General features: G+C 51.9%; 1 protein-coding gene across 1 annotated transcript; it reads right to left on the bottom strand.

Annotated features, from left to right (window-relative positions):
- Positions 1–4,306: 4,306 nt before the first annotated feature.
- Positions 4,307–18,092, bottom strand: ABHD16A (abhydrolase domain containing 16A, phospholipase). Its single transcript, XM_058554755.1, has 20 exons — positions 17,906–18,092; positions 16,850–16,906; positions 16,071–16,137; positions 15,741–15,827; positions 12,755–12,840; positions 11,009–11,082; positions 10,700–10,822; positions 9,186–9,300; positions 8,987–9,088; positions 7,959–8,022; positions 7,477–7,526; positions 6,967–7,090; positions 6,382–6,486; positions 6,085–6,148; positions 5,616–5,672; positions 5,413–5,475; positions 5,175–5,251; positions 4,993–5,091; positions 4,847–4,893; positions 4,307–4,639 (listed from the first exon to the last, which is right to left on the bottom strand). Exons 1-20 carry the CDS (start codon positions 18,035–18,037, stop codon positions 4,556–4,558), a joined length of 1,677 nt encoding a protein of 558 aa, XP_058410738.1. The 5' UTR covers positions 18,038–18,092; the 3' UTR covers positions 4,307–4,555.
- Positions 18,093–18,966: the final 874 nt, after the last annotated feature.

Raw genomic sequence — 18,966 nt, 5'->3', positions numbered from 1 at the left:
CAGAGTGTCCTCACCCACAGCCACTCTGGGGCCTTACATCCTGGCTTGGGCACAGGGGCCCAGCAGCAAGGGAATGAGGGGGGAACTTTCATGTTCATTCAACAGATGTTTATTGAATCACTGCTTCAGGTGTTGGTCCCTGATTGTACAAAGTCCCTGCCCTCACAGAGCACACAGTCTAGTGGGAGAGATAAGTCAACAAGCAACAATGAGGGGGAGGGTAGGGGGCAGAGTGCTTCCCAGAGTACCTGGGCAGTGGAAACCACTGACCAAAGGATTTCAGCAGAGGAGTAACATGATCAGATTTCTGTCCATAAAAGATTACTGAGGCCAGGAAACCAGTTAGGAAGCCATTCCTGAGTCTAGTCACAAGATGGCGGCCTGGTCTAGCAGAAGAGACGCAGAGAAGCCAAGCAGTGAATGAATTTGAGATACATTTAGAAGGAAGATTGGACAGATTTGGAGTTCGACTGAAGGGTGGGGTGAGGAAGGGGGATAGGCTTGCACAAGAGGGTGCCTGCTACTATTTTCCAAGATGGGAAAGACGTGGACTGTCAGAAATCGACAAGCGAGGCCACCTGGGTCCAGAGTGACTCAGTCCAGCGCTTCCTGTGGGGTCCGGGATGCCAGCGCTTTTCCCTACGCCCCCTTTTTCCCCCGCCCAGCCTAAGCTCAGCTGCAGGTCAGTGGGTCTGATCTCCGGCGCCCACAGGCTCCAGCGCTGTGTTCTCGCTCTCCGCGCCTGACTGCACCTCAGAGCTCCGGGCAGGACGCGGCGGCGGCCCCCAGCCCAAGCTCAGCTCTCCGCCGGGCGGCGGAGAGGCAACCTGGGAAAGGCGTGCCCGGCGTTGGGACCCAGGCATCCGGCCCCAGCGGACACCCAGAGCACTACGCGGCTTCCCCGGAAGGTGGCGCTGTGGCTCCATCATCCCTCCCAGGCCGGGATTCCGGAGACCGCCAACCAACCAATGAGCGGCCCCAGGTGCTCCGCCCACTTCCTCCAATGGGGGCCCGCTGGGTTACCCCCCTTGCCCGCTCTGTCCGCACCGCGCTAGGTCACTGTGTCTGTGAGAGACTCAGGGTTTTTACTTTAAGGGTCGGTGGGCTATGGGAAATTCTCGGCGTCCGGGAAGGAACCATCTGCTCCGATGTCCGGTCTGGAGTTTTGGGGGCGGGGTCCTGCAGGAGGGTTCCCTGCTACCATCCCAGACTATCCAAGAATCATCTGGTCTCAATACTGATGGGGAAGATGGGAAGAAACGGACGGAGACACGCGCCAAGAAAGAAGGCCGGGAAAGAAGAAACAGGAGAGGAAAAGCACGCCAATGCGCGCCCCCCAAGGACCTTGGGATGAATGAAATAAGAAAATTGTATTAGAGAAAAGGCAGAGTAATGGAGAACTGGGGAGGAGCGCCTGGCACCGACATAAATGTCTGCTGAATGAGTGACAGGGTGATAGACACAATGAATCAGAGGGCGGGGTCTCCTCTTGAGGCGAAGAGGGCAAAGAGGAGGCAGAAGGGAATCTCTCAGCGCCCTCTGAACTTCTCTCTTGAATGTAACCGCAACTAAAAGGCCAAGGGCTAGGGGGTTGTGGGTGGCTGAGGCTGGGCTCCCTGAAGGGGTCGCCCTGAGAGGTCCGGGACGACTTGCTGTGGAGTTACAGCGCCCATGGCCCTGAGGGTAGCAGGAGGGAAGACGCGGTGGTATTTTGGGGCAGGGACATCCTCGGAGTGGACGTGGCCTCAGGGTAATTAATCCTGCCCTTGTTTCCTTTCGCTCCTGCCCTGTCCGCGCGGCAGGGTGCGGCCAGTGCAGCGGGGCGCCTCGAGAGTTCGTTGCCATGGTGACGGCTCCTTGGAGGCTTTCCTGGGGTGAAGAGGCGGGGCGTTGCAACAGTCGCCATGGTGACAGCAGCTATGACGATATCACGCTGAATGCTCCTCCCCCGGGACAAGGGATACCTGGGAGTAAGCAGCCGAACGACACAAAGGAGGTCGGGCCTGAGGACAGAATGCTAGTTAGCGGAATGGGGCGGGGCAAACGAGGGGCGGAGCTATAGATAATAGGTCTGGGTGAGAGCCAAGTTCAGCGGCGGAAGTGGCCCGAGACCGCAGTCCCGAAAGAAACTAGAGAGGGGATCTTTAACTCGAATATAAATGAAAAAATGAATGACTGGGTTCCTGAGGGAGCAAGGATGGCTTGATGATTGGATAGATGGATGGATGGATCCACGGATCCATGGATCCTGGCTATCCCTGACGCCTGGCCTCTCCCGACTCTGGGGCCCTCACTCACTTGCGACAGCTGTGCGGGAAACAGATGCGCCTTCCAGAGGCGTGGAGCAAACCCTCAACCCGACGGGCAGCCCAAGAGTCGAGCCCAGCACCTCACACTGGGAGCAGCGCAGGGCGGAGCCTGGGCCAGTGAGATAGGGTAAAATAAAGGATGGCCCAGCCCAGGGCCCACCTCTTCTTGCCAGGTTTCCTGCTCAGACGCTAACTCTCCTTTCTCCCAGCCTCCATCCTCTCCCAGTTTGCCCAGCTCCTTGGAGACGCCTGGTTGTCCAGGCCTCACCTGGTGCCCAGTACAGCAAGGTCCAGAGCCCCAGCAGCTGTGAGGTCTGCATCACAGCTGGTCTTCCCCTGAGACTTCTGGAAGCCTGCTATACAGAATGAGTGGACAGGGAGCTGGTCCCACCCTGGGGTAGGGGGTGGTTCTGAAAACCAACACAGCTGCTGTGAGCTTTATCAGGTGGGGAGTAATCTGAGGGGGTAGACTGAGGCCCATGGGTGGGGTGGTCCAGAATTCACATGTGGAGCCTCCTTTCTCCCCACCCACTTCAGGTATGCAAGGTCTCTTATGGCATCCACTGTTCTGGATAAGTATGTGCAGGAAAAAGGGGGAAGGGGAAGTGGCGGTAGAAGCAAGTCAGCAGAGTTCCTAACCGGCACCTGGCCAGGAAGGGAGGGTCATTTGTCTCCAGGGTGTGGGAGGTGGAGCTGGGTCCCCCTATTTGCATTTAAGGAGGTTCCAGGGGTAAACAAAGACTTGGTTTCCAGGGGATTAACTGTCCTGGTGGATCTGGGAGGGTGAGGTTCAGAACTATGCAGCTGGTCGCACAGCTTCATGCTCCACACGCCCCACCCTGTTTGCCCCCTGGGACAGTGCCAGTATCAGCTCTGCAGTATTTGCTAACAGTGGAGCATTTTGGAGCTGTGGCCACTTCCTCTCTTTTAAACTCAAATATCAGGTGTCATATTACCTGACAAGTCCTAGATCACCCCTTCCAGCAGAGACTCAGTATGGCTCCCTTTTAAGGAGCTGCTGAGCTCGTGGGGGCGGACAGCCTCTGCCCTGGGGATTGCAGAGAAGCTTCATGCACTGGGGTTGGAGGAGACATTGAAATTAGCCAGATACTGTATCTAGGACATCAGAACATTGTTGCCCACATTAAGCATCTTGTTCAAATCGGTGGACCAAGGGTGGTAAACCAGGGGATGTTTCACCTGCAATAGAGATTTCCAAGGGAAGAAGGTGGCCAGGCAGCTAATAGGTGGGAGAGGGACTCATTCTGTTCCATGAGGTCCAAGGATTGGAAATAGGACAGAAATTACAGGGAACCAATTTCCTCAGGTTCAACCTAAGGATTTTCTTCTAACAGCTGTCCAAAAAGGCAAAATGTGGCTCTGGGAGGACATGAGTCCTTGGCACTCAGCCCTCAGTCCCTGGCAGGCCCTGTGTGTGTTGAACTGTAAAAGGGGAATGAGGAGAGAGACTTGATGACATGGTGAGGGGGTGTGCAGGGTTTGCTGCATAAGACACAGGGAGCAGGCCGTTCCTCACTCCCATCGGAATAGCAAGAGCTGAGCAACAAACATCAGGGGTACTGATGGTGAAACCATGCAGGTTAGACGTGCAAATGGGTAGAAGAGCTGAGAAGGTGAAATCAGGTACTACAGAGCACTTTGTAAACAACAAAGCTTATGAGTTGAAAGCAAGAGAGGGCAGCCATGGGCTCCTGGGGGGTTAAATGCTGGAAGGACTGAGGCAGGGGCTAGGGAGGCTGCACAGTGGTGATAGCCTGATACGAGGCATGCCAGGCAAGGCTGAGGCTTGGAGACCCATCGCAGGAGGACAGCTCAGGTTGGGGGCTGTAGGCCTGGGGGGACAGCAGAGATGGGGAGGGTTAAACTGGCTATCTGGAGTTGGGGTCTCCCAAAGCACAGCCCTTTGGGGCTTCATCTCCCCACTACCAGCCTCTGGCTCCCTGGACACTTGGGAAGTCACACAGTTAGCCAGCCGGTAGAAAAAATACCTTTTTATTAATTATTAGGAATAATCCATTCATTTAATGCAGGGTGTGTGTCGGGGAAGGTTAGGTACTGCCAGATGGATGAGGGGAAACGTGCAAGAGGAACAGTGAGAAGGGGGATGATCCCCCACTTTCCACAAACTATAAACAGCAACATGAACACTGAGAATCACAAATAAGAGGGTCCTTCCTCATGTCTCCTCCCATCCCATTCTTCCAGAATGAGTCCCAGTATGGTCCCTAGAGGTGCCAGGGCATCTGGAAGTTCTGGGCTGGGAAAGGGGTGCAGTGTGTGGCCTCAAAGTTCTGCAGATGCTTCTGAGCCTGAGGAAAGAGGGCAGAACAGGTAGGGTACAGAGCACTGCAGTGAGCGGCAGCCACCAGACACCACCACACACCCTCTGAACGCACCATCCACTCTGTAAAAGCTGCTACTTCCAATGCTTACAGGGTATCCCCTGTCCCCAAGCCCCACATGTACCTCTTGGCCATTCAGGCAACCCCCTTCCTGCTCCCCACTCCTGAACTCACCAGAAACAAAGCCAGCTGCCGCCTTCCATCTACACTCATGTCCTCCCCTGCAGAGAAGAGGCACTTAAACACGGGCCACGCAGCTGGGTATTCATCCCTTTCCTGGGCTCTTCCCAATCCCATCTGCTGCCCCAGGGCCTCCTTACCCACACTCCAGGGGAAGTCAGGCCCATGTTCTGCCTGGTAGGAGCGGAGGACTGACAGACACCAATCCTCCTCCACCTCCCATCGACTGTAAATTGAGGCTGGTCAGGGAGAGAGACGAAGGTCCGTCAGCAACCTGGCTTCCCAGGCCCCCACCCAAAGGCCTCACCAGATCCCATTTCACCTTCCTCCAGCTGTGAGGAGGCCTCCAGCCACTGCCTCACCACTTGAAGACCCTCATCCGCCATCACACGGGGATACCTACAGAGGGAGTGCCAGGACTAGAGGTCAAGACCCAATTCTCTTCACTCCTCATCCCTGCACCTCCTCCTCTCCCTCCCTGTGCTGGTATCAGTACACTTGTGTACACATGTGTATACACACACCCACACCCACACACACACACACACACTGGCTCTCACCGATGCTGCAGAAGCTTCAGGAGGAGGTCATTGCCTCGGTTGGACATGATGTCCTCAGGAACCCTGGGGGTGAGAATATACACTGGGGGGCTGGAGGTTGGGGAGGAAGGGTCTGGATACCCGGGCTTCTGTGGGCAGAGGTGGGAGGGGCAAGTTCCTAGCTCTCTCTGGGATCCAGGAGGGCAGAGGTTCCCAGCACTCACGTGGTGGTGATGATCTCGTCCTTGGTTCTGCGGATCAGCAGCACAGGGCCCTGGTACCTTCAGAGGACAGCATAGTGGGGAGGGAGAGCTCAGAGGGAGACAGGTGACAACTGGCCAGCCCACCCCTGCAACCCCCACCCCAGGCTGCATTTTCACCCCTGCTGTAGCAAGGCCCCATGGGCTAGCCCTTCACCCAGGGGTGAGAGTCAGAATATTTAAGACTGGGCATTGCTCAGTCAGGCCTTGCTGGGAGATCCCTGCTGTGCCAGGCATTAACCATTTGGTTGCCAGATCATGGGTCCCGGGGAACCTGGGCAGGGTTGGGCCAGCTGGGGTGGTGGCAGGGGCAGTGACTATTTACCAACTTGCACTTTAGTACTAATTTCAGCGTTTGAACACCCAGCAGAGCCTGTATGGGGGGCAAGGCGGGGGAAAGGGGGTTATATGCTGGACGCTGGCCTGTCCTCACCTGCACAGCTGCTCCGCATTGTTTAGATTGAGATGCTGCCTCACAGTCCTGGTCACCAGGCCCCCTAGAGCGGGACAAAAGTGAAGGGATGGCAGAGACAAAGCCCTTGCCCAACACAAAGGTCCCCACTGTTCATGGAGAGAGAAAACTGAGGCCCCCAGACAGGGAAATCCTCCTGCTTCTCAACAATAAGGAGACGCACTCCCCACCACGGAAAAGGAACCATCTCCAGTTACAACAGCTCCCAGTTCCAGCCCATCCCTTCCCTGGACGGGCAGGCCTGGGAGCTGCACTCACTCCAGCTGTCTGGCATGACCTTCAAGGCCAAAGGCACCAGGTCATCAAAGGAGGCATCCAGGATCACGGCACTAATGTCTGGGTAGGACATGGCTGCCCACGTGGCTGGTACCAGGACAAGGAAGAAGGGTGAGAACTGAGGAGCTCCTACCCACCACCCGCCCTCATCCCACTGACCCCATAGGCTGACCCCATCCTCCCTACTAGGTTAGCCTCAGGTCTCTTCTTAACCCCTCACTTCACTCGGCCAGAGCACTATCTGGAGAGGATGGAGAAACATCGAAGTGCACTGAAGACAATACACAGAGGAAACATTCACTTCCCTGATCTCCTCACCCCAGAACCCTGGTCTGCTTCTTTTAATAATCAGGGACAAGGGTGGAAGGAAGTGTGAAGTGTATACAAGAAGTGTGAAGTGTATACAAATAGGATACATTCTTTCAGACCCACTCAGAGATCCCACCTCCATCCTCTCTTTCCTTAAGTCTCCGCCCCACTCCTGGGCCACCAGGGCATTTCCCTACCTCTCCTTGAGGAGGGGTGCCATGAATGTGCCTATAGTGGGGACAGGAGGGAGGCTGGTACCAGTGAAGCCGCCGATGGACCAGGCATAGATGATGATGTCCTGGGGCTGGAAGCCCAGGCGGTGGATGGCAAACTGGACCACTACATCCATGGCATTGGCCTCATTCTGTGGGAATGGCACCCCCTGCAGGAGGAAGGGCAAAGGCAGGAAGGGGTCAGTGCCAAAGGCCAGCTCACTGGCCACCGAAACCCTCCCAGCGTGGACCCTTCCTGCAGCTACTCTGCAACAGACAGGAGGTGTAGAAGAAAAGGAAGAAAAGGGCCGTGGGAGGGACTGTTCTCTCCAGAAGCCAACTGTTTACAGTAAGATCCACCTCCTCCCTCCTGCCATCCACCCCCACCCCCCCACCTGTTTGAGGAGGGGGCGTGGCTACCCTGCCCTTGGCACTCAGGTCCCAGGTGAGTGGGAGCCCCCACAGAAATACACACCCCTTCCCCTCACTCAGTGGCTGACCAAAGAGAGACAGACCATAATTCAAGAAAAGGAAGGGATTCCAGAGAGGGTCTCACCGTGCTTCCAGCAAAGCCTGGATGATTCCAGCCCAGGACTGAATATCCAGCTGTAACACAGGAGGAGGAGCTATGACCTCATGGCCCACACACCCACTCCCCAGCCCTGGGGGAAGGAGCAGCAGGACACTGGGGTTCTTACCACCCCCCAACTCAGAGGGAAATAACTCAAAGCCATCCCAGAATGGGGAGATGACACGAGAGGTTCTGTGGCAGCAGAAGGGAGAGTGATTTTGGGGGTTGAGTTGGGGGTGGGGGCGGGCAGAATGAAAAGCATAATTAGGTTAGGCGCACAGCCCACAGGGAGGGGATGTAAGGTCAGCAAAGCAAATGGGGAGGGGACTTTTCCCCAAAGGTGAGGGTCTCAAACCTTACCTTTGAGGTGAGAAAATGGTCAGGCCCAGGGAGGTCATATCAATGTGGGAAAGTGGGGACATTCCATTCCAAGGGGCAGAGATAAGAGGGCTGAGCCACAGGCCTACCTTCCAGAGGCGTAGAGACGCAGCCCACCTCATAGAAGCCCGCGTTCCCCTCACAGCAGATCACCTAGGGAAGGAGGCAGGAGAAAGGGCTGGGAAGGAGCCACATTGGGACTGAAGAGCCCCCTCGTGGCAGGGAGGGTGGCCTGTGGGAGCTTTGCAGGGAAGAGGAACGGCACGTTCCTGTTCTCTCCCAGGGGAATGGAAACTTCTCATTACACAAGGTCCATAAGATGAGGAGCAGAGTGGATGCAAATGCTTATTAACAAACTGGGCCCTCAGAGGAAGAGGCATGATTCGAGTTGAATTGCTCAACCACCCAGCACAGTATCCATTTTTCCTTGGGTGACCACCAGGTGGGTATCTCTCAGGAATGGCATTATGGATATGTTTTTCCTGTCTAGTTTGGGGTCTCTTTTTTCTGTGACTGTTTCTTTGGTGTGGTATGCCAATCGCTTTCCTCTCCCTCTCTGGGCTCCACTCTTATCGTCAGATAAACTCTAATTCCATGGTGCCCCAAGCCAAAGCTCAGAGACGGTGGGACTTGGATGCACTCTCATAGCAGTCAGGCAGAGCCAGACTAGAACCCAGCTCCCTAGACTGCCGGCTTAGGGCCTTTCTAGGGCTGCTTTGGGGGACTTTGGAGCCAGGTGGCCTGGGCTCAAATCCCAGCTCCACTACCACTTACTAACTGTGTGATCTGGGAAAGTTATTCTGTGCCTCAGTTTCATCACCTGTAAAATGGGCTAATATAAATAGTACCTATCTTACAGGGTTGTTGTGAGGTTCAGTATATGCCTTGCACATGGTAAGTGCCATCTAGGTGGTGACTATTACAATGATTACTTTTTGGTCCTTGAATGTCAACTCCTACTTCTTCATCTGTTTCCCTACACCAATAGGTCTTTGGTGGAGCTGGGAGGTGAGATTATCCCCAGCTGTGCTTCCTTAGGGCTGCTATAGAATTGGGATCCCCAGAACCTCCACTGCCCTCCCCACATTCTACTTCTGGGCACCCTGTTCCCTCTCACCAGCTTCTGTCCCTGGGGCTCAGCTGTCCCCCGCCGGTCCACAAACATGGTGTCAATCTCGTTGCCGTCACAGGCCAGCAGCTTTGCCCGGCGCCCGTTACACTGAGGGAGAGAGATGCAATGGCCAGGTGTGAGGGGCAGGAGGCCACATCCCTCAGGGAGAGAAGGGCCGTCGGGGGCGGGGGCAAGGGAGCCTCACCTCTTCCACCAGCCGGGCCTGGCCCTGCAGCAGCACAGGCATGAGGGCCTTCTGGAGCAGGTACACAGAGCCCGGGTATAGCATCCGGCGCCCCAGGGTCTGTGCCACCAGGTAGCTGTGGGGAACGTGGGGTTAAGGAACCTTCAACCCCAGTGGGGCCCAGGGACCGCCCAGCCCTAGCACTCATAGACTCTGGGGCCTGCCTCAGCCTTGACTTTCACAGCTTCCTTTTCCTCTTTTAGGACTTACTGAAATAATGTATGTACCAGGGTGGTGTTCTTCAAACTTTTTTTACTGCAACCTTTGTAAGATACTGTGGCCCTGTACACACATATGCACATATAATACCGGAAGTTTTATGAGATAATACTTTCTATATACAATAAGTAAAAGCAAAGTTATCATCAAATACGATTCTGTTAATGTATAAATACAACTTATTTAAAGTCCCCAAATAAATAATACTTTTAAAACAATGACAGTTATAATTCACTAAATTGATTTCAAATTCACTAATGGGTCAAGATCTGTAGTTTGAAAGACACCAAACTAGACTGTAAACTCCATGGGGCAGGGACCTGGCTGTTTGTTCACTGTGATATGCCTGATATCTGCAACGCAGTAGGTGCCCAGAGCCTGGTGCAAAGCAGGGGCTTAATAAATATTTACTGAATAAATGCACTAATCTAGACAGATAAGATGTGGTAGGTGCTGTTCCTGAAAAAGACGACTGACCACTTCCAGTTAATCTCGAAGTAGGATTTGTCCCCAGCACAACATTGTCCAACCCCATCCAGCATCCCGCTGAAAACCCCAAATGTGGCTTGCCCCTCTGACCCATCAGCACACTGTCAACAACCGACCACTAAGTCCACCCGCTTCCTTGGTATTCTAGAACCTGCTTCCTAGCCCCCAGCAATAGAAAATTTCCACAGCATCTGCTCCAGAGTAGGATACGAATGGTTACTGCTGTGACTTCTAACATCACCGTACCCACAACTACCATTTACTTGGGCTTTGCCATGTGCTCTCACGCCCCAGGCAAGGTGAAAGCCCTTCAGATTATGTTACCCTACTTAATCTCACCAAGCCTATGAAGCAGCTTATTGATGGACGCAGAAATTGTAGCTCACTCAAGGTGGAATAACCAAGGAGCAGAGGGGCCAGGACAGGCACGCAGCTACCACAAGACCCTGCTCCAGCTAAGGCTATGCGTCCCCTCTGCACCCCTAGCCTCATTCCTCCCTCTCAGCCTCATCGAAAGAGCTTTTGTGTCAGACAGAACTGTGTTAATATCCCAGCTCTTCATTCACCACCTGTGAGACTCTGGACCTCTCTGAGCCTCTTTTCTTCACACATAAATGTGGATAAAAACAATTCTGCCACAAACATACAAAGTACCTCGTACTAGGCCCAACAAATGACAACTGTCTTACAATGGAGCCCCCAGTCCCGGAGATCTTGGCCCATGTCCCCTCCGCCCCAGCTCGCCTCTCCTCCCTGCTGCTTCCCACCTGGTGATCTGACAAGGCAGCTTCTTAACCCGGTTGAGGAGAGTGTCTGCTGTCCCCCGGTGCAGGGGCTCTGGGCGAAGCAGGGCCACGCCCCGGCGGGAAGGGCCCCCTCGGGACTCCTTCCTGAGGAATGGAAAGATGCAGGGGAGGATGGGGTCAGGAGCAGCAAGCTGGACATCTGAGGTCCGGAGGACGGTGGGGTCTAGGAACGAGGAGAGGGCGCTGGAAGGCAGGCACTGGGGCCTGAGAGGGGGATGGAGGCTGAGGATAGGGCAGAGCAGGGATGGAGCAAAAGAACTGGGGCCTCACCGGCTGCTGGGTTCTTCCCAGTGGAAGTCAACTGGCCAGCTCCTGAAGTCAAAGTTGTACTTGGCGAGCTGCCTCTGTGGTGGGCAGGGAGAGAGAGAGGAGGGGATGAAAAGGGGAATTGATAAGTGGGGAGGCCCTCCTACCCACCCTCGACACCCTCATCATCCAGGGGACTGGCCCCCACACATCACAGGAAGACAAAAAGAGGTCAACACCCTCCCAGTTCTCAGATGGAAAGCTCTGACATGGCCAGAAAAATCAGGCAAGAGAGGACAACCTATCAGGTATCAAGACTGGCCTGTCTGCCTTCTTCCAGAAGAGGAACCCAACACTCTTTGCTTTTCCAAAATCTAAGACTGACCCACCCCCAGAAGAGGTGGCTGGAAGTGCTGGCGCTTCTGAGGGAGGAGGTGGGGGGAGTATTGGCTGGTCACACTCCCTTCCTCACCTGGGTCCTTTACATGATGCTGTCTTGGAGGATCACAATGACTGTCTCAAGGTTGGGTGAGAGGGAAGGAGGGAAGTGGTTCCTTTGCACGAGGGGCACCTCTTGAATGAAGCCCTCTCTGACTGTTTCATCCTCACAGCCACCTCCCTTCCCTCAACTCCTGCAGCCATGGGCCAGTGATGCCACCCAGACCATCTGTGCCTCCGGTCACCCCACGGAGTCAATGCCTTTCGAGGGCGGTGGGAGCGGTGTCTTATGCTCTGCTGTATTCCTTCCCCCACGCCCAGAGCTCCCAGCACTCTATTTTGAGAGTTGTTTTTTATTTTCTGTCATAGAAATTCTTTTGACATTTTCAAAAATAACTTGACTAAGAGAGAGCAATAGAAAAATTGTACAAAAACGTAAATGGCAAAACAAAACAAAATGAAGAAAAGCAAATTTCAGGCAGACTTTGTTCAGACCTGGACTCAAATCCAGACTCAGCCACTTCCTTGCTCTGTGACTCTGCCGGGGTCACTTAACCTCTTTTTGCCTCTGTTTCCTCAGATGTATACTGGAGGGTAATAATGCCACATCACGTGGTTGTTGTGAGGATTAGAAAGGGTGTATGCAAAACGCCTCAGACAGTGGTGTGGTAGACCATCATTACATAGCTCCATAAATGGCAGTGTGGAGCAACCAGGAATATGATGATAGTGGTCATAGCTGTTTGATCCCAGAAACCCCTCTGTGACAGAAAAGAGCTTTATAGGGCCCCAAAGCCCCTTCTCAAAGATAATCACACTGCAGCACTGCCTGGGCTGGCCCAAATCCAAGAACACCGTGCCCTGGCTTTTCTCCCTCCTGGCACCACACTGTGCTCCCGGGCACACGAGTGGACATACTTGTTCATCTTGTCCCATCCCCAAACAAAACTAGCATGGTGTTCAAGGTACACAGTGAAAATAAACAAACATTTACAGAACTGAGCTGCTGTGATAGAGAGAAAATTCCCATCTAAGAAACATTGTGGAATGTTCCTATGTCTAGACAGTTCTTGTGGATGGAGGGTGGAGGGGTGGTGAATTGTTCTAGATGAATATTCCATTAGAAGTGGTAGGCAGAGAAAATCCCTCGGGCGGACAGTTCACTTGTGGAGGGGAGAAGGGACACAGCAATGTGCAAGCAAACACCTAGTGTGGTGGGTGGCAAAGCACACCTCCTCCCCCTGGCAGAAGCTGGTGTCCAGTGCCCTGGGGAGACAGCCGAGGAAGCTGCTGCCAGGGCACCTGTCTGGCACCTTTCCTGGAAACTCCCACCTTGTTTTCTGCGGACTGGTTCCTATGTGTTGCCTCCAAGATGGTGATGAACTGCCGGTACTGGGGGTTGGTCCAGCGGCCAATGCCTAGAGGAGAGAGGATAGGAAACAGTGTTAGGAAAACTAACAAGCAAGATGAGTAGGTTTTAGGAAGAGAATTGGAGGTGGGCAAGGAGAAGGCCCTAGAAGGAGAAGTGACAGGAATAGGAAGGGAGGGCCCAGGATCTGGGGAAACAGGAGACCTGAGCAGACCCCCTTCCTCCACATCCAGCAACTGGCTCCAGCATTCTTCCCTCCCTAGTTTCTTCCTTTTGTTTCTTTATAGACTATCGACGTTCCGCTCTCCAGAATGTTCATTCTCCCCAGTCTTAAAACACTGTCACAAAACCTCACTATTCACCCTTGGGAACATTGGGTTTCACTTCTTTTTGCGGCCACCCTTTTCCAGTGCTTGCTTCTCTCTCTTCCGCATGTTCTAACTCCTGCCACCTGGCTCCACAGCCTCTTGCTTTTGCCCCATAATTACATCCTTACTGAATCCGAGTACCCTTCCTCCGTCCTCTGTGCCACTTAGCACCCTTCCTCGAAGAATCCTTGAGATTCCTTTTTCCTCTGCTTCCTGGGTCCATCATTGTCTCCTTCCAATTCCCAGACTGCTCCTTCCTGCCTCTGTTCTACTTCTCTCTCTGAAAGGAGAGCCATTCTCAACACTGAGCTCTATTCTCTCTTCACTTGGCCCCGCTCTCCCTTCCCTGCCGAGGAGTCTCAAACCCTGACTTCTCTGATTCCACTGACCCGACAGGTGTCATGTGCCAGGCACTGTTCTAACCCGAGAGAGACAGTAGGAAACGAGACACACAGGTCCCAGCTGTCAGACAGCTGGCACTTTGGGTGAGGTGGGGGGTGGGGCTAGAGAAAGACAATAAACAAGTAAACAAGAAAATTTTAGAGAGGGGTAAGTGCTATAAAGAAAATAAAACCAAAATGAACCAGAATGCTATGTATCATCAAGGGGAGAGCCCCCAAACAATGAAGCAAGCTGAAGAATAATTTGCACAGAGCGATGCTATTTGCGCCAAAAATGTAAAATGTACAAAAAAATGCTACATATTGTTTATACTTACCATATTTCATAGATTCTAAGATGCAGATTTTTTTTTCACATTTGAAAACTCTGAAATCAGTATGCATTTTACAATTCATAGCAGCTTAGATTTGATGAAATGAGGTATATATTTCATAAAAGTATATAAATATGGACCAGAAAAACACCACACCAGATGACAATGGTTACTTCTGGGGGAAGAGGAACATGGGACTGGGGAAGGTTCCAATGGAAACACCCACTCTATCTGTAATGCTTTATTTAGTATTTTCTTGACAACAGGTATTTGAAGCAAATATCACAAAGCCTAAGCATTTTAGTTCTTTTTGATATTTTTTCTCTAGATTTTTCTGTATTTAGTTTTTTTCCAAATTAAAAATAAATAAAATAAGGGGCCGGCCCGGTGGCGCAAGCGGTTAAATGCGCGCGCTCCGCTGCGGCGGCCCGGGGTTCGCTGGTTCGGATCCCGGGCGCGCACCGACGCACTGCTTGGTAAGCCATGCTGTGGCGGCGTCCCATATAAAGTGGAGGAAGATGGGCACAGATGTTAGCCCAGGGCCGTCTTCCTCAGCAAAAAAAAAGAGGAGGATTGGCGGATGTTAGCTCAGGGCTGATCTCCTCACAAAAAAAATAAATAAATAAATAAATAAATAAATAAATAAATAAATAAATAAATAAATAAATAAATAAATAAAATAAAATATTGAGACAAAACCGAGTAGTGGGAGCTACTTTTAGATGGGGTGGTCAGAGAAGGTCTCTCTGAGGAGGGAGCCCAGCCCCGTGGAGATCAGGAGGCAGAAGGTCCTCCCCCTGAACTAGACTCAACTGCAGCCACCAGCTCCCGACCCCACCACCTCCTTCTCAAAGCATCCCCCTCACCCTGTTTTCATCATGTGCACCCGCCAGGGGACAATGATTTGGTTTGTCTCTTCATTTTTTAATTGTGAGATATAACATATGTACATAAAACATACATTCAGTTTAAAAAATATAAAGCAAACATTCATGTGACATCACCCAGGTCAAGAAAGAGAACAAAGTCACCTCCCACCAAGAGTTCTCCCCATGCTGTTCCCTCCCCCTTCCAGGTAATCACTATCCTGAATTTCAAGACAACCATGCCCGAGCTTTTCTTTAGTGTTTTGCCACTTATATATGCATCCCTTTTGTGAGGAAGATCAGCCCTGAGCTAACATCCACGCCAATCCTCCTGTTTTTTTTTTTGCTGAGGAAGACTGGCCCTGAGCTAACATCCGTGCCGATCTTACTGCACTTTATGTGGGATGCTGCCGCAGCACGGCCTGACAAGCGGTGTGAGGGTGCGTGCCCGGGATCCGAACCCGGGCCACCAGCAGCGAGCACACGCACTTAACCGCTACGCCACGGGGCCAGCCCCTATATGCATCCCTTTTGAACTTCATATAAATGGAAATACTGCATAAATTATTTGGTGGTCAGCTTCCTTCATTCAACATTAAGTTTGTGAGATTCATCTGCATTGCTGAGTGTAGCTCTAGTTTGTTCCTTTGAGTTGCTGTATTGTGTTCCATTGTAGGACTCTACCCCGCAATGTACTTATCCTTCCTACTACCCTTCGTAGCTATGGAGTTGTTTCCAGTTTAGGATTATTAGAAACATATATATATGGCTATATACGGAATTATTGTAGGGTATATGCATCTCTTCCAGATAACAGCAAACTTTTCTGCAACTTATCTTTTCATATTTACAACTCAAGCCCTTTAAGGAAAACATCATGCCTTGACCATTCTCAATTATTCCCCCTCAGAGCCCAACACAAAATGGTATTTGCAGAAGGTACTTAATAAATATTTACCCAATGATGGATAGATCCAAACCAGGCTCCGTCTCCACCTACCTCGGAGGCAGGCCACGCCTGCCAGCAGCAGTAGCAATGTCCCAGCATAGTGAGAAAATGGCACCACTTTGGACAAACTCAAGTAACCTAGGAGGGGAGAGGACTATGTGAGAAGCTTTCCCCACTGCCCCTCAGCTCCTCTTCCCAGTTCAGCCCCATCCTCCACCCCACACCCTCTCTTGTGACAGCCACGCCCTCTGAGGAAGAAGATGCCTGATGGAAGAGGGAAGCCAAGCCATCCTCACAGGTCCCCTTTCCTCATTAGGGGGTCGGCTCATCTGCCAACAACCTGCCCATTTCTTGTCCCACCACCTTTGAAACCACACTGACCTTTCCTGTATAAGTAGAAGAAGGCGAAGGGAGAGGAGTAATAAGAGATGGACCAGAACACTGAAGCCTGCAGCAGAGAGACAGGGACAAGCAATCAATACACACACACAGAGGTCTGCCATTTCCAGGCCTAGGTTCTGAGCAAAGTGGATAACCGGAGGGGTATCATATCAAGTACCTATTCTGTGCATGACATCATGCACACAGTAGGTGCTCAATATTTGTTGAAAGGCAACGTGTCAGAGCATAACAGAGGCTGGGAAAACTACGTACAGGACTACTTTCTTCTTCTTATCATCTCCAGACATAATTTCATCACATGTAATAGCCAGTCTCTCTTTCTGCTCAAGTTAATCAAGCCTTTTCAATCAGCCCTGCTCAGGACAGCCCCTGGCCTGGTCCCCAAGAGATGCACAAACGTCACCACAGGAACCCCGCCAGAGAGAACAGCTGTCTCTGCAGCCAAAGAGGTTAGTTGCCAGGGAGGACAGGTCACTGGGGACTGCAGGCCTCAGCACCTGCGGATGGTCCCAAGAGTAAACACTTTGTCCTCATGGCTCAGGCTGCCCCAGAGAAAGCGATGCACATGCCAAAAAGGAGTGCCAGGTATGCGTGCACGAGAGCATGTCCATGTTTGTGTGTTGTAGCGGTCTGCTGCAGAGCCCAGAGCATCCCCCTCCCCGGGGCTGCTGCCTTCTCCCAGGCTGGGGAGGAGAAAGTTCAAGAGGGCAGCTGGGTCTGAAAAGATGCAGTAGTCCTAGATGCTAGGGCAGACATACCAGCGCCAGGATGCTGTCGGCATGTTTCTCCAGGGCACGGGGCTGATAGTACGTTTCCTGCCAAAACAGATGGCTGCATTAAGGACCCTGGCAATTGATAAGTCCTTCCCCTTCCCTTTTGGAAGCCCTGATGTGTATCCTCTGGTTCTAGCCTCCAAAGCTATCTCTACTGAGACATCCCTGGCTCTCAAAGAAGCCCTCTTCCCCAGCCCCACTCCAAACATGATTTCCCACCCTAGACCATGAAAACAAACACAGGGGGCTGGACTTGGAAACAAAAGTGAAAGCAGCATTGGATTACTTTTGCTCCTTTTTCACAACCCAGTTTCAAACGGGTTGTGGGCAAGTGCATATGGGGAGAGGGGTTAGAGAAGAAAGGAAAGACACCATAACAACTTTAAGAGGGAAAGAGGAGCATCTGAAATAAGAATAGGTTGATTATGGAAGAGAATGTGGCTGGGGGTGGGCAGTTTGTAGGGGACAGTAAACATAATTTGAGACGACTGAGAAAAAGGAAGAGAATTCACGGGCACAGCCTACCACCACTCCCAGCTTTTATGAATGCAAAGACACTGGGTCTCCAGGGTAAGTTGAGGGGTGGGGTGAGGTGCGGCGCACACATGATATGTTGAAGAAGTCATTTTGAAATTCAAGGCCAGGGTAGAGGGAAGATAAAACGGAACCGGGGAGGCACAGTAAGAAGAAATAGCGAGCCGGACGGCAAAATCATCCAGCTCCCGAATCCGCGCAGGGTCTCTTCCAGGACTTGAATCAACTGGGACCGGCAGGAATCACGACAGACAGGGTTGGGGGTCGAGAGACGAAAAAGCAAGGAGTGGTAGTCTGAATGAGAAGGCGGTGGCAAACAGCGATAAAGGAGCGGCCGGTCCCTAGTCGTGACTTTAACCCAGGAAGCACAAAGAGCGCAGACTTTGCGGACAACTGGCTTGACCAGCGGGCTCCCCCGATTTCCAGTAATGGGGGCTTCTGGGGAGCAAAGGCCGCAAAGGGGTTTGGGCCGTACCATGTTTCTGACCAGGGGAGAACTGGACTCACCCAGGAGCTGGAAGGGGAAGTAGTGACTGAAGTTGGAGTCTCAGGGACGCTGGACGGGGCCCTTTCAGAGTCCCTTTCTCGGTAGATTTTGTAGAGCCGGGGGCCTAGGACGCAGCTCAACAGCTTCGCCATGACCCCGGCTCGGGCCGCTGCTCTTCCAGCAGCAGGTCCCCCCGCGGGCCCCGCCCTCCCCTGGCCTCTAAGGTGTTGCGTGCCCTTGACGTCAGCACGTACCGGCTCCGCCCCGTGCAGAGTCGAGGCATTTTCAGCGCTTCTTGAGAAGGGTTTCGTGCAGTTGGGCCTACGGGTACAGCGATGGTCAGAAATTAGTTGAAGGCGTTTGGAACGCGGAGCGTTAGAAAATTATCAGGCACATTTAAATCTTTTTTTTCTTCTATCTCTTAATATTGGCAGACTCTCGAGCGACAGTAACGAGTAGTAAGATTAGGAGCACTTGACAAGAGCAACAAAAAAGGTGGTAAGGTGGGAATACATCTAACAAAAATACAAGATTATATGAAGAAAATTACAAAAGTTTTGAAAGAGATAAACGAAAGCTTCAATAAATGGAAAGCTACACCATAGTCATGGATAGAAAGACTCAGTATCATTACGATGTGTGAAATACTGGTAAAAAGAAAATGGATGAATTATCGCTCTTAAGCGTGGACAAATCTCAAAACCATAATGTTGAGTGGAAAAAAGAAAGCCACAGAAGATTACATACAACATGACAGCATTGTATATGATTCAAAAACACATAAAATTGAATGATCAAGTGAAAGATAAAGAGCAAATTTAGAATAGTGTTGCACAGCACAGAGGATCTTTGACTGAAATGGTAATATGTATTCTGTGTCTTCATAGATATACAGGTTTGTTTTCTTTTTCTCTGTACTTTACACCTACATAATACATAAACTCTTTAGCTTTTTATTGCAGTAAACACATGTATAAAAAAGTGTACCAACTGAATTATCCATGTAATCAGCACCCAGACCAAGAACGCATCATTACCACATCTAGAAGACCCTCTCCAGATCACTACCAGTAGCTACGTG

The sequence above is a fragment of the Diceros bicornis genome, chromosome 14 (genome assembly GCF_020826845.1).
Source record: "Diceros bicornis minor isolate mBicDic1 chromosome 14, mDicBic1.mat.cur, whole genome shotgun sequence".
NCBI classification, from domain to species: Eukaryota; Metazoa; Chordata; class Mammalia; order Perissodactyla; family Rhinocerotidae; genus Diceros; species Diceros bicornis.
The sequence above is the reverse complement of the archived record's forward strand: the minus strand, read 5'-3'. Positions and strand labels throughout refer to the sequence as shown.